Genomic DNA, 15,383 nt, shown 5'->3' with positions numbered 1-15,383 from the left:
CCCACGCCCCTCTGAGAGAGATTTGGTTAAAAATAACACAATGGTGCTCTAGGAGGAGATTCAGGTGATAAGGTGGGGGGGGGGTTACCTTGGTTGGTGATTGGCTAATGGTTACACAAGCCAAAACATCGTTATGACATCATAAAGTGGCCACAATCTGATCAGCTCATTTTCAGAAAGGTTTTTATATAAATGGATCAGGACAAAAAGAGAGAGAATCTTTTTTCTTTTTCAGAATCTCTTTACACAGAGGGGACACATGTTTATGCATAAAATACTTTTGCATAATAGGTGACCTTTAAGGTATTTATTTGCCTTTGCGTTGCTTCCTCAGTTCCTGTCGGAGGTTGATGCCTGGTGTAAAGTGTGCAGTGAGGGAGGGTTACCGTCCGAAATGCAGGAGCTGGAAATCGCCATCCATCGCCACCAGAGTCTGTACGAGCAGGTGTCCCAGGCTTACACCGAGGTAAACCTGCAACACAGCTGACAACACAACCTCAGCCCTATTCACACGGGCCATGTATAAGCAGGGGATCTAATGTCGTTTAGAAAAAAACACCCCACAGTTATATTTGCTGCAGCTACAAGCACAAACAAACGCATCTGAAGAAAATTGGTAAGAACAAGTTATAAGATCATGTTCTCTGTACTGTAAATACAAACATCTTTGATGACTTAAAAGCAGTGTTTGCTGGAGCTGCTCTTTGCTCTATTGGTTTGAGTAAGAAATAAAGCAGTGTCTGTGTTCTCTGCAAAGCATTGGTTGTGTGTGTATCACCAGTTTAATACAAACTCCCTAATGCAATGTAATGATCTACCTCCTGATCAAAGCTATAGCATGCATTAGACCTTGATTTTGAATTATCTTCAGAACTAACCAAAAATACTTTAAAGCTTGTTTTCATTTTTAAGAGTAAGATGTCTTAATGTTTACCAGTGTAAAAAAAAACTCTGCTAAAGTTCCTTCTCTATTAAAGCAGTTAAACAATGTACGACACATATTTCTTAAAATGTACATAACGATTGACAAACAGGATGTTACAGCCAGTCCTCAGCAACAAAAAAACCCCCTGGAAATTACATTATTGTTTGGCTTTTAATGATCTTCACTTAAAGGTGGGGTAGGTAAGTTTGAGAAACCGGCTCGAGATACACTTTTTGTTATATTCCATGGAATGCTCTTAACATCCCGATAGCAATGAATATCTTAAGTGCTTTGACAAAAAATCCATAAAAGATTTCACCTGTGGAAGCCGTAGTACTGTAAAAAGCACGACCAATCATTTTAGCCGGCCCGGCTAAAGTAACTGGATGGCCTACCTGTCTGTCAGCCTTCCATCTGTGCACAAACTTATCTCGTGCCCTCATTGGTCATGTGCGCGTTCGTGTGTGTTGGAGGAGGGGCTCTGTAAGGAAGTGGCAGATTTGTTCCGGTTGTGTATTTTCAAATTCTAGCGCACTCGAGCTGGTTTCTCCAAAATTACCTACCCCACCTTTAAGAAATAACAATGAAACTTTATTTGAACGTCGACTTCAAGAACAATGCAATCCAAAGTGATTTACACAGGACATAAAAGCATTAAGACATAAAAGAAACTGCTATACAAAAAGACACACAGATATTATGCAGAAAAGGAAACAGTGCTAAATGCTGATGTGGACGCAGTGGTTCCAGTTGTGGGTTTGCATGTATCATTGAGCAATTAGCAGTAAGAAGAGAAATGCTGATTCAGAAAGTGTATATGTATGTGAAGGAGGAGAGAGAAGATGCAAACCTGATTCCAGTAAAAATAAGTTTAACTTTTTGCAAATCTCTACCTTTTCCCAGTCTTAATCTACCTGTTCTATCTGTATGTCTATGTCTAATCTCCTTTCTAACCTACCTGGCTGTTTGCAGGTGAGTCAGGATGGTAAAGCCCTATTGGACGTCCTCCAGAGGCCTTTGAGTCCAGGCAACTCTGAATCGCTGACAGCCACTGCCAATTACTCCAAAGCGGTCAGTATCATTTATTTTGGGGCTTCTTCTGATACTGACAAAAGAGGGGCAGCTTTAAGTAGTTCATATTAAATTAAAATCACATTAAATGAAAGACTGTGTTACGTTTGTATGATTCCGCAGGTTCACTGCATCCTGGACGTGGTTCACGAGATTCTCCACCATCAGCGGCGTCTCGAGAATATTTGGCAGCATCGAAAGGTCCGACTGCACCAGAGACTGCAGCTGTGTGTGTTCCAGCAAGACGTCCAGCAGGTACACACACAAACACTCACACACAGCGCGCCGCACACAGCACAAGCCAGAGGAATAAAAACATGAGGAGTGTGTTAGTGGGAGAGAAGAGGGAATATCTTGTTGCTTTTGGATGTAAACGTTGGTTTCTCCAAAGTGACAGCTTTATAGGAACATCGAAAAACAATATTTATTCATACAATACAACTTAATATTGAACTTTTGAGTTCACTGTAAGGGGTTTGAAAGAGGTTAACTCAACAAGGAGGTTGGAGAATTTAGTGGAAGTGGCGCATGTAATCTTGTTTGTAAGCATTTGATCAAGTAAAAAGACGTGTGTGTCTTTGTGTGTCTGTGATAAACTTTGCTGAGCAGAACCGATGAGAATCACCACAACGCGTTCATTCATCTCTGCTGTCCTCTTGCCCCGGCCTAACCGTGTGTAATGTGAACATTCCGTAGATAAAATACTTGCTGGTAACACTGCTCATATTTCACAGATGCAGATGGGTTTTTCGCAGATGGGTTTTTGTTTTTTAAAGGTGTCAGCACAGATTCCTGGAGATTTTATAGATATTAGTTTGCTCAAAATGATTTATGAAGGGTAGTTATAACGAGCAAACTGGATGCCATAAGTGGGGGAGGAGGAAGTCTTGTTTATTACATTTAGTTCTTTAATGTGATTGTGGGTTTGACAGTAATGCAGTAGGAATTAGGTACAACCAAATAATACCACTGGCATTACTGCAACCTCTGGAATCTCAGTAAAGAGTCCACATGTGCGCTCTCTAGAGACTGTTTCCTCCGAAATTATGAACATAAAGTACAGTAACAAGGACACAGAGTGTATCTAATGCAAAACAGCTGAAACTAAGCCTATAAGCAATATCATCTGCAGAGATTCAGCCACTTATGTTTGAACACCATAGAACAAATGTACTAGGAAGTTAAGACATGTTTGTGTGTATCTTTGCCATTGCAATGATTGCAACTGGCTAACTTCTTTATTATACCAAAAAACTTGGCACATCGCAAACTCAATGAAGTGAGGTTTTGCAGTAACGACTACATTGAGCAATGGCTAAATGAGTATTATTTAACATTGTATTTTTGTATCCAAAGACTTGTTGATACAGTGTGGAAAAAGCACCTTGATATTGGCAGATGTTTGACCCCTTTGTTTGGCTAATTTTCTGTAGGCTAACCAGTCTAAAGCGTGGTTGACTTGCCATGCAGCAATGTAGCTAACTAGCTAGCTGTAAGATAGTAAGCAAGCTATCCTGCTAGTTCAACCCAGTCTCACGGCATTTCGTATTCACCAACACGATTTTTAATCTATTGATTTGTGTTCACAAACACGATTTTACCCTTTTTTTCGTGTAGCACAGCACGATTTTAAAAACAATGTATTTCTACTGGTAATGTGTTTCGTGCCGGCAGCACGTATTTTTCTCCAGTCGGGTCGTGGAAGACCGGAAGCTGTGTGGTTCATAAAAACATGTTCTTACTCAATATCAAGCCACAATTATTGCTTTTATTTTAAATCGTATGATTTCGGACTTTTGTTGCCGTCTGTGAGGAAAATAAATGGGGCTCAGAGCCTCAGAATACGGAAATCTGTATTTTTTAAATCTTTTTTTCCTTCTAATTTGTTATTCTTTTCAAAGTAACACACTGTTATTTAATTACCAATAACACACAATTATCCTTGCTTTTATTTCTTGGTTTAATTCCATAATCTCTGGCTTTTTTGGCGTCCGTCAGGAACTGAATTTCAAAATAAAAATAACCGGAAACAGACGTAGCCCTCTAGGAGTTTAGAATGGCCGAAGACACTACACTACCCATAATCCCCAGCTATCGTTTAGGACTACAGTCCCCGTGATTAATCTTCAAACTCTGGGATTGGATGTTCGAGTGGCAGTGCGCCAAGGTTACGCAGAGCGTCAAACAGCTGTTTGAAATGGAACGAAACCACGCCAGACTATCCAAAACTGGAATCGAACGCCCCCCCCAGAACTACACATGCTGGCATCAATAGATTAAAAATCGTGTTGGTGAACACGAAATGCCTTGAGACTGGGTTGGCTAGTTTGCTAATTCCACTATGCTCTAAGCTACACCCGAAAACGAGCCAAACTACAAGCTGGTGGCCAGTGCTGGGTCTAACAGTATCTCAGTCCAACTCCCTTGAGGGTCTCTAGGAAGAGAGAATTAGGGCATACGACGGTCTACTAAATCCAAAGATGAACGTGCACCATGCTACATTTATATGTGACCCAAGAGAGATTGTGAGAAAGTGTTACAGAGAGGTAAAAGACAAAGAAAGAAGAAAGAAAATGGTGCATGAAGCAGAGATCGTATCAGTAGGTTATAAATTCATTGAAAACAGAGTTTTGCCAACTGTACTGGTCATGCATCAGTTTCTATGAGACTCCAGGGAGAGACAAAGAGACACACACAGAGGGCGAGGGACGTACGTGGGAAGTGAAACAAGGAGCAAGTGAGAGAGTAAGCTCATAGCAATAGACTATAAATCACTGAGAACAGGGCTTCTCCAACCAGAGCTGTAATGCTACAGGATATATGTGACCCCAGAGAGGAAGAGGTAGAGATGCTGAAGTTAAGGCTGAAAGAGAACATATATGATGTGAAGTTTTATTTGGCAGATTTAGCCACATTCAAACAAAGATAGAAGGTAGGATAGGACTTTGTATGTGCTCTGAACTTTCTCTGAACTCTTTGTGGCTGCAGCTGCAATGACTACACTACACTGACGTCATGAATTACAACACGGTTCATCCCTAATCTCTGTTCCCAAAAAAGTGCTTTGAGATGTCAGTGGGAGAAAAGGTTCTCAGATATTACATACTTTGAACTTTATTACATGACAAAAGGGCCAATACAGCCACTGGTTTATTCTTTATTTACGCATTTTATTTTCTAAGATAATCATATCGTTTTTGTTTATTTTCTTATGTTACTTTAAAAATGATCTGGTAACCACATCACATTACATCTAAAATGTGGAGAGTTAAGGTAGCAAACAAAGGAAATAATCTAGAAAAGTACTTCAAAATTGTACATTAAATTACTTGAGTAAAAGCACTTGATGTAGAGATGTATTAATGTGGCCCTAAAAGGATTGTTTATTTGTCCTTTTTTAGGAGTAAATGTTAAGTGTTCTACCTGTTTGTATCCGTGAAATTGGTGTTTTTATGTTGGAGGACTCTTGGAAGAATGACCTTCAAACATCCTTATAAAAAATCAACTCAAACCAAGGACAAATGCTCTGTTTCGCAATATCCACAAAAGTTTAATATATAGTGTGTTTGTGCCTTGTGATTTGATGTTCTCTAAAAGTAATTTGTTTTTCCTTGGCCCAGGCAACATCCTTCCATTCCTGACAAAAAACTAAAGGCAAACTACCCAGCCCGTGTTTAGCAAATGAATATCAAAGCAAGGGATGGTGCCTGCCAGTCGTCTGGCAATCACATCAATAGAGACATTTGGTCTAGAATAGTCAAATGGTACAGAAATGCAACATCCTCTCCTTCTCAACTGCAGTGACCTCCATTTCCCACGGTGATCATGGAGGTTTCATCTCCTACATTCATAATTCATGAGGTCTGAGACCATGTTGTACTGCTGATCTGACTGTACACTGTTAGAGCAGAGGGTTCAGCAGGTTGCCTTCAATCCTGAGTGTGTGTTAGGAGATGATGTAAAGGTGATCTTTGTGTTCTCTCTCTTTTCAGGTGATGGACTGGATAGAAAACCACGGCGAAGCTTTCCTCAGCAAACACACTGGTGTTGGGAAATCCCTTCACAGAGCGCGAGCCCTGCAGAAAAGACACGACGACTTTGAAGACGTAGCTCAGGTAAGTCTGTTTGTTTACATTTGATCCCATCCAAGCATAATTTCTTCAAAGATAAAAGACTGAGTCACACAGGAAAAGGCCACAATGATTAATACTAGAAATCAACAGTTTTTCCTTTTCTGTGCTGCTTTTCTTTGTTTTTGTCATCACACTGCAAACAAAGGGGGATGAGTTGACACTAAACAGGCAACATTTGATTGTTTTACTTTAACACTAAAGCAGTTACACCTGCAGCTCATGTTTTCAGTACTGACGTTGAATTTCTAACGGCCCGTCCACACAGCGGCGTGCATTGACGCTTGCCGGCGGGCGTGTCTGACACTCGACCAACAACCAATCACATGAATCTCCCGCCCCTGACACACAAGCAGCGGTTTGATTGGCTAGAGCTTGTACTGGCATATGATTCGATTGGCTGACGCTTCTGCCGAGGCGTCAAAAGTTGAACATTGCTCAACTTTTGCAGCGAGCCACGCCAGCAACGGTCCACGTCGCTTCCCACGATGCAGTTCGGCTAAAAGTGACGTCACCCCATTCAAAGTGAATGGGCAGAAGCGTTGGAAGCTTCAACGCACGCCGCTGTGTGGACGGGCCGTAAGAGCACACTGTCTGTGAAAAGATGATTAACTTCTTGAGCTCAGGGTGTGTTCAATTCCATGTGTGAACCCTCATTTACAGTATCAACATTACACATAAAAGATCTACTCCTACATTGTACATTTTGAGGGTAGTTGTTTTCATCTATGTTTATTCACTTGCCTTTCAAACATCTGTTAGCAATCTTCCTTGATTAATCCCACATTTCCCAAAAAACACCATGCCTGGTGGCGGCAGGAAGCATGAAGACATTTCTCCACGTAACCATTTATGGTTACAAGTCTTTCCTGACTAATCTGCAGAAGATGTTATCCATTCCTGAATTTCATTACTAAAGTTTATCATGTATGAAACACTGGATTTGGAGCTAGAGTTTTGGTGATAAAGATGAAAACATATTGAAGCTCACATAAGAGATTTCATTAAATGTCAGAGGGAATGTGGCTCGGGTACAAAGTCAATGCTGGTATGAAAAGGATTTAAATAGTGTTATAGTAAAATAAAAACACAACATATGAAGCAAACACTAGTGACATTTTTCTGTTGAATATTGAATAGTGCATGGACATGATTATTGCAGAACCCTTTGATCTTCATCACTATATACCACAACTGCCAGTACAGCCTGCTTAAAGAAGCAAGAAGAGGTTATATATCGGCTCATATTCAATGGAAACCTTGAGGGCTTTGAAGTGGATTGGTTGCTGTAGGTGCGTAATGTTCTTCTTTATTGAAGTTGTCAGTTGTCTGGTTTGATTTGTTTTAAAGTCCTCAGATCGCAGACATACAATATGTGTGTGTTCATCTCAAAGCCTTTCTTTAGAGACTGAATGTTATCATCAAATCTTTACCATCTCTGCTGCTCCATAATAAGCCTGAACACATGCACACTGCAGATCACCATGGTGTCAAGTTATATTTTCTGCTCTTTTCGTTCCCCATCTGGTTCTCGTCATTTTTATTTTGTCTTTCTTGCCTGCTTGAGCTGACATCCCAACACCTTTCCCCACTTGCCTCAGCCGTTCAATCTATTTTATCCTTGAAGCTTTCTCAACAATTTGCACCACCCTGAGAGCTTTCTAGACTTGAAAAACCCCTGAATGTGGTTTATTATATCCTCAAATCAAACTAGCAGTGCACTCAGAAGACCTTCGCCAAAGCCAAATGCCCTTTTACTACCATCGCAATGTTTACAAAAGTAAAAACTCATTTGGGTTCTTCTTTTACCCATGCTACACCTTTCCATCAATGTCCATGAAAGTCAGATTTGTTTCGTAATCCTGTTGACAAACAGAACGAAAATGTAAACGTTTTGGGCGGATGTGATAACAGCAATCAGAAGCCATTGAAATTGTATAAAACATTCTGTACTTGAGGTGTTTCAGTGAAGTGATTATCCTATCAAATAATGAGTGTAAATCCTATAAAGAGTATGTAGCCGCGTAAACTGATGTTTACATTCTGGATTAGGATTAACCTTCATAACATGCTGGATCAGCATTATTTGGGTCAGACGCTCTGCCTCGGTTTCTTCCCATTTTTTCCTCAATTATCTTTTTTTTGCAGTGTTTTGCTGGTAACATTCCCTCCACTTAGCAATATACATAACATTAATACATGAGACGCCTTTAAGGAACATGCCAAAAGATGAATATGTAATCATGTTTACCCAAATTAGCTTTGACTTTCTCTTTTACATACAAACACCAAGACATGCTAGGACTTAATGAGTATGTGTAGTGTGTGTGTATATTAAACATGGTGAGTTTTTATGAAAATGTAATCCCCTTACCATCATTACAGCTAGTTTATTTTTAACTCTCCTCGTCTACATCAGATTAATGCTTCGCCATTAGATCCGACCAAACATCAAACAGAAAGACCCAAAACTCCTTTACTCTCAATAAAGTCTTCATTCTGCAGCGTCTTCTAACTGCCTTAAATCGTAGTTTCTCTAGGGAGGTTAACTCTTCGAATACCAACATTAAAAGGTTGATAGGGACGGTAGACTGTTATATGTTGTACTGTACATGAGAGGTCAATTAAACAAAAAAGGCTTCTTCTTCCAATGTTACATCTCCGTTTATTTATTATTTTATATGTATATATTTCTTTTAAAAATCATTTAATTACATATTTTATATTATTACTGTGCCGGTCATTTGTTCGGTTAATCTATTCAATGCACCTTTCAAGTAATTCATTTATTAATGTCTTAAAAAGTCAGTCTTGTTGGTCTTGTACATTATATCCAGGTGCCGGGGATGTTTCAGCATTCCTGTCACCCCCCTCATGTAATCCTCATCCTAAACCACAGCAGTCATGCATGAAGAGTAATAATCTCATGTAAATTATAATCTTTATCTCCTGTCTAATCCCTCGGAAATGTGAACCATCCAGACGTTAAGCTTTCTCCCAGACTCATATTCTTGAATAATTGGGATCATAATGCAATATATATTTCTAACTCCAGCACCCGCCCCCTGAACCGCCAGTCACACAAAGATATCTCACATGTAATATTTCCTGAAGTTACATTTTCCCTTGGTAATCTCTCACACCAAAATAGACCGAAACTAATCCAGTTTGTCCTCCTGATGAATGCTAAGAGCTTTAACACACAGACTGGATTCAGTCCATTTTTGGTGATAATAGAGGTACAGTAGAAACAGGAAACAACGCCATGTCGATTTACAGAAACTGGATTAACATACGTGATCTGACAGTGATTTCCTGAAGCAGTGTAATCCCTGTGCAGCTATGGTGTTTAGGTGTTTAAATTAGATCTGAAAGACCACTGGAGTGACACCATAAATAGCCCAAAATGGAGAAGTATTATTTTATGTTTTATGATAATAGTGAGAAAAGATTGAGAAAACTTCCAAAAATGTACAACTATTAGGAACAATAGTTCCTAACGGTTATCACATATAATGATTGAGAAGGTGACATTGATGATGATTCAGCTTGTAGTGACAATAAGGAAGATGATGATGAGAAATGTGAAAGTCATTACGTTATGTGATTATAGTAAGCTTCATTTTTGTTGCACATAGTACAATGAAATGAAATGTACGTCCAACCAGAGATTGCAAAGAGTAGATAAAGAGCATGAGGTTACAGTAACAAAGTTGTTGCATATGTGTAGCAAGTTACAGATACGTTTTTATAGATATGAAATAAATATTGAGATAAGGTGTACGTTTTGAAGCATATATGGAGAAAACCAAGTATCAAGAATTCTTGCCGGCTATACAATGTATTCGCACAGCTTTACTAGGTGGAAACACTTGAAAAAATTAAACGGATTATTACTCATTTGCAGAAACTGGGACTAGTGCATTAACCTGCATCTTGCACTACTGATGCAAATGCATGCATACAAATAAATAATTCCATGACCAAGTTTTAGAACTTAGCTAATACAGATATTAATCATGTTGGTGTTGCGTTTGTTGCTTATGATGATGTTGATGATGAAGGTCCTTCCTCCTCTTCCCCTCTCAGAACACGTACACTAATGCGGACAAGTTGCTGGAAGCGGCAGAGCAGCTAGCTCAGACCGGAGAGTGCGACCCTGAGGAAATCTACAAGGCCGCCCGGCACCTGGAAGTCCGAATCCAGGACTTTGTGCGCCGGGTGGAACACAGGAAGCTGCTGCTCGACATGTCCGTGTCCTTCCACACACACACCAAGGAGGTGAGACACACACAAACTAAAGAAAGAGACACATTCTCCGATATCCTGTTTTGGCCTAAGAGCTCTACCTGAATGAATTATTCATTGGTCATTATACACAGAGACTCTGATATGTGATAAGTGTGTAATTGCAGGTTTGAGTCCAAATAGGACAAACTGTTTCCTCTGCTACAATTACACTGTCATGTATTTTTCATTAACATAGTTAACATCTTTTTTTATATACAACTAAACAACACCCCACTTTTTCAACCCACCTTAAGATTTGGTAAACTCACCTAGAAGATCTGGAGGAAAAAAAGTGTATATATATTTATATGAATCATTTGGCCATGCCCACATGACATGTTTAACATTTGGCGTTTCCTTATCTGGGCATTGTGTAAATGGACAAAGTAATAGTGAAAGATATTGACATTATAAAAGTGATTTGTTTAGAACAGTCCGTTTCAAGTACAAGATGATAAATAGAAATAAGAAGTTCTATAATTCTACCTATATACTGTATACCGTGGTCTGCATTGTATGCATTGTATATGCTAACCTGTGTGTCGGTCTGATTGTCTGTGTGTCCAGCTGTGGTCGTGGATGGAGGAGCTTCAGAAGCAGCTGCTGGATGAGGTTTGCTGTGATTCTGTGGATTCGGTGCAGAGTCTGATCCAGCAGTTTCAGCAGCAGCAGACGGCCACACTGGAGGCAACGCTCAATGTGATTAAAGAGGGAGAGGAACTAATGCAGCAGCTCAGGTAAAAACACAATTCATACTTAAAACGTCATTAAACTGTTTATTTGATACACCCACTTGTTTAAGATTGAGTATAAGGTCCTCTAGTTTGTCATGTTTTTCTGTATTTCATTTACATAATCTTAAATAAAACTTGATATCAATCATTCGAAGTGAAATCTTTGAGTTTAATGGAATTGGCCTTTTTTATTTTAACCAAATAGGAAAACGTATTTAGATCATGTTTGAAAAACTCCACTGCCTATAATGTGGAAGGACTTGTTTAAGACCTATATGGTATAATGTATCCCTCTGTCTTTCTCTCCACAGAGACGCAGCCATGTCGACCAATAAGACGCCTCACTGCAGTTCCATCGCTCACATCCAGGGGGTGCTGCAGCAGCTGGACGAGGCTCAGGGTCAGATGGAGGAACTGTTCCACGAACGCAAAATCAAACTGGACATCTTCCTCCAGCTACGCATATTTGAGCAGTATACTATAGAGGTAAGACTTTGTGTGTGTGTGTGTGTGTGTGTGTGTGTGTGTGTGTGTGTGTGTGTGTGTGTGTGTGTGTGTGTGTGTGTGTGTGTGTGTGTGTGTGTGTGTGTGTGTGTGTGTGTGTGTGTGTGTGTGTGTGTGTGTGTGTGTTCAACATTAAAGTGCAACTACACTTACTATTCTGGCGGAAACACACTGTTGCTTTTCAAAGCACAACTCATTATGAACATCTGAGGAGTTCAACAGAGCTCTGCTTTAGGTCCCCTGAGTTTCCTTTTCTGAGGGCCCTGACAGACCAGGCCGACCTCAAAGAAGTAGCACTGACTAAAGCAGACTTTTATTGCTTCACATCTTCTTTTACGTAAGAAGTGCCCTGGCAAAAAAATAGTAATTATTAAGAGACTGTTCTTAGTTTATTCTCAGAACACAAACTGAATGTGTCTCTTAAAAAGAAAAGTTTTATTTCACATTGGCCTTTAATGTTCAGTCTTTGGTGGTTTTTGCATGTGGAAAAAGAGTTGAAAATGTGTGAAACCACTTATCTGCTAATATGAGCAACTAGTCAGGGAGCTTTTACTTCTCTCTTACTGCCTACCACTGCCTACATTGTGTAGGTTAACTTTTGTAGCACTTATCTGTGTGGGAGTGTTACATTGTGTAGGTAGGTTAACTGTTTTGTGTTGTAGCACTTATCTGTGTGGTAGTGTTACTTGGTATTGCATCGTCTATTGTGATAGTGTTGCAGAGCTCGGAGCTTCCCTCAGTTAACAGTTACCTTGTTAGGAAGCTTATTTTGTGCTACCTGTAGAGTTCCCTATAGAGCCATTATGGAGTTTGACCTGGAAGAATTTTGTGAGGCTCCTGACACAGAGCAGCTTTCACATTGCACCAAAGCGCAGCTCCTGTCAGTTGCAGAACATTATCCTATTGATGTCGGTTCAACCTCCCGTAAGAAGGATGATATAAGACTCCAGATAGTCTCTGTCCTCATTGAGCAAGGAGTGTTGCCGAGGGACTCTGATGAATATAGGAAACTGCATGGTAGGAAAACAGAGCAGGAAACCCTGCAAACTCAAGCTGAGCAATCGCTGCATCTACGTGAGCTTGAACTTCAGTTTACTTCAGCAGTCACTGATAGGAGCTAATTAGAGCCAATATTGATAGACACTAAAACAATAGTGGTACCCACTGGCTTCTGACTCTTGTTGTGTTGTCAACTATGTCTGTGTGTGTCTACACTTCTTCTGTTCCTGCAGGTCACAGCAGAGTTGGATGCCTGGAACGAGGATCTGTCTCGACAGCTGGGCGACGGCAGCCGATCGGGCGGCAGCAGCGCCAGCAGCACCGGGGGGGGCGGCGCCTCCTCTGGCGGCGCAGAGGAGATCGGCCTGGCAGAGCAGCGGCTCAAACGACACGCCGAGAGGAAGGCCGCCATGAACAATATGACCTACGAAGTGATGCAGCAGGGCCAAGACCTGCACCAGTACATCATGGAGGTCCAGGCTTCAGGTAAAACACACACACACACACACACACACACACACACACACACACACACACACACACACACACACACACACACACACACACACACACACACACACACACACACACACACCTTGCCATGTGAGAATTGAAATGGGAAAATAAAGAATGATAGAGACAGAAGATTACAAAAGGAAAAGCCAAACGAGCTCTGATGTGTGCTTTTAAATTAGCTCCAATAGATCATTCCCCATCATTCCATTTGTTGTTAAGCACTTGAGTTCACACATGGAATCATTATGTATCTTAAGTGTTTGGGAGATTTTGTGGTGCTTAACATACACTACAGTAAGGCAGTAATATTCTTTTATCGCTTTAAGGGAGGCATTTGCATTCACACTGCGCTTCAGATCCGGTTGCCCGTTGAGCCGGCTCACATCTGGATGTACAGCTGCACCCTGTATAATGAAGGAGAGGGAGAGCCTGATGCTTTGGCTGCATTATGAAATGTGATCCCAAAGGAAAGCATGTTGTGTGTAACAGGGAGAGAATTAGGTTAAAAAATCGTCACAGCCCAATCCTCTTACTATGTGTGATGTTTGTGAATATGTGGAGGTCAGCGCCTCAGTCACACTGTCCCCTGGAGTGTTAAATCTCTTTCAGCCACCACACACACACACACACACACACACGCACGCACGCACGCACACACACACACACACACACACACAGCACCACACACCACACACACACACACACACACACACACACACACACACACACACACATACACACACACACACACTCTTTCTCTATAATCACCAGCCACTAGTGAAATAGGGCATTAACAGTTAAATGGTTTTACAGACTGAGTACAGACACACATATTTCTCTTTTACTCACTGCCTTCAACGTATAAAATATCTGCACCTCTAAGTAAAAATAAGATTATATATATACAGGAATCAGATGCAAAATAATTTGCAATGGGAAATAATATTTACTTAAATATCAATAACTTTTTTATAATGTTTGTCACTATTTATTGTATGCTTCTGCACTAATTTAGGATATTTTGCACCAATATAAGAGAGGCAGGAGTGGTTAGTTAGGGCTTATGATTCATGTATGCAAGTTATTTTAGAATGTGAGTTAAATGTATGTATTTGATAGAGTAGTTTGGCTTTTTGGGGGAAATGTTGACCTTCTTTCTTTGCCAAAGTGAGATGAGTACACAGCTGGAGTTGTGAACACGTCTAGCCTAGATTAGAATTAAGAGTTTTATACACACACATATCAAAAGTAATCTAAAAGTGTCATTTTAGACAGTTATATGTTGATGTACACTGAGGGATGAGTCCATGTCTTTACAGAGCAGAATTATAGAATTAGTTTTAATACTAAATACTGTAGATCATCCACAACATGTCCTCGTCTTTCATTTGAGCATAAAACGTTTTGGTTTGAGATAACGTAGGAAAAATGTGACAATCACAGCTGTGTGTGTGTCAGGGATCGAGCTGACGGGGGAGAAGGACATGGACTTGGCCTCTCAGGTCCAGGAGCTGCTGGAGTTCCTGCATGAGAAGCAGCAGGAGGTGGAGCTCGCGGCGCAACACACACACACCCGGCTGGAGCAGATCCTGCAGCTGCGCCACCTACAGGGCGAGGTCAAACAGGTAGAAACACACGCACGATCACTGAAATATATGAATTCTCTAAAAAATGTCATCACTGGCTGCTTTCTCAAATGTTCTTTTGAATCAGCAATTGTTATCACGTATTTCACTTTCTTTAGGCGATATTTGAAAAATGATGTTGTTTAAACGTATTTATCTACAAAATAGTACTGCAGTTTTCTGATGCTAAGCCAGAGAACACTAGAATATCGTCAAATTGAAATAATAGAGTGCTTTAATGTGGCAGGATGAACAATTTCATTTCATTTCAACAACACCCAGCTCTTGCTTCAATAAGCCAAGGGAGATTTATTTTGTTTTTGGTGAAGAAGCTTCTACAGATGTCAATGTGAACGTTGACATGATGTGTGTAGAGACAGGAAGCACGCTGCAGCTGCAGATGGATACAGCTGAATAATTTATGAGGTTTATGGCAATGTGCTAATAACACACACACACACACACACACACACACACACACACACACACACACACACACACACACACACACACACACACACACACACCTCTCCTGCTGCACCCCATGTATTTCTTACTCCAATCTGTCCATAGAATTCCCCTACAAACA

General features: G+C 40.5%; 1 protein-coding gene across 1 annotated transcript in view; it reads left to right on the top strand.

Annotated features, from left to right (window-relative positions):
- Positions 1-334: 334 nt before the first annotated feature.
- The window catches only part of LOC117533979 (kalirin-like), a gene marked incomplete at both ends in the record, with an annotated part of 61,216 nt that continues 46,167 nt past the window's right edge, over positions 335-15,383 (top strand). Inside the window, 9 exon segments of the mRNA XM_034198008.1 lie at positions 335-466; positions 1,898-1,996; positions 2,120-2,251; positions 5,989-6,111; positions 10,216-10,407; positions 10,984-11,153; positions 11,462-11,636; positions 12,887-13,139; positions 14,628-14,794. Coding sequence (XP_034053899.1) covers positions 335-466; positions 1,898-1,996; positions 2,120-2,251; positions 5,989-6,111; positions 10,216-10,407; positions 10,984-11,153; positions 11,462-11,636; positions 12,887-13,139; positions 14,628-14,794 — 1,443 coding nt within the window.

Source organism: Gymnodraco acuticeps, unplaced genomic scaffold (assembly GCF_902827175.1).
Source record: "Gymnodraco acuticeps unplaced genomic scaffold, fGymAcu1.1, whole genome shotgun sequence".
NCBI lineage: Eukaryota > Metazoa > Chordata > Actinopteri > Perciformes > Bathydraconidae > Gymnodraco > Gymnodraco acuticeps.
The sequence above is the reverse complement of the archived record's forward strand: the minus strand, read 5'-3'. Positions and strand labels throughout refer to the sequence as shown.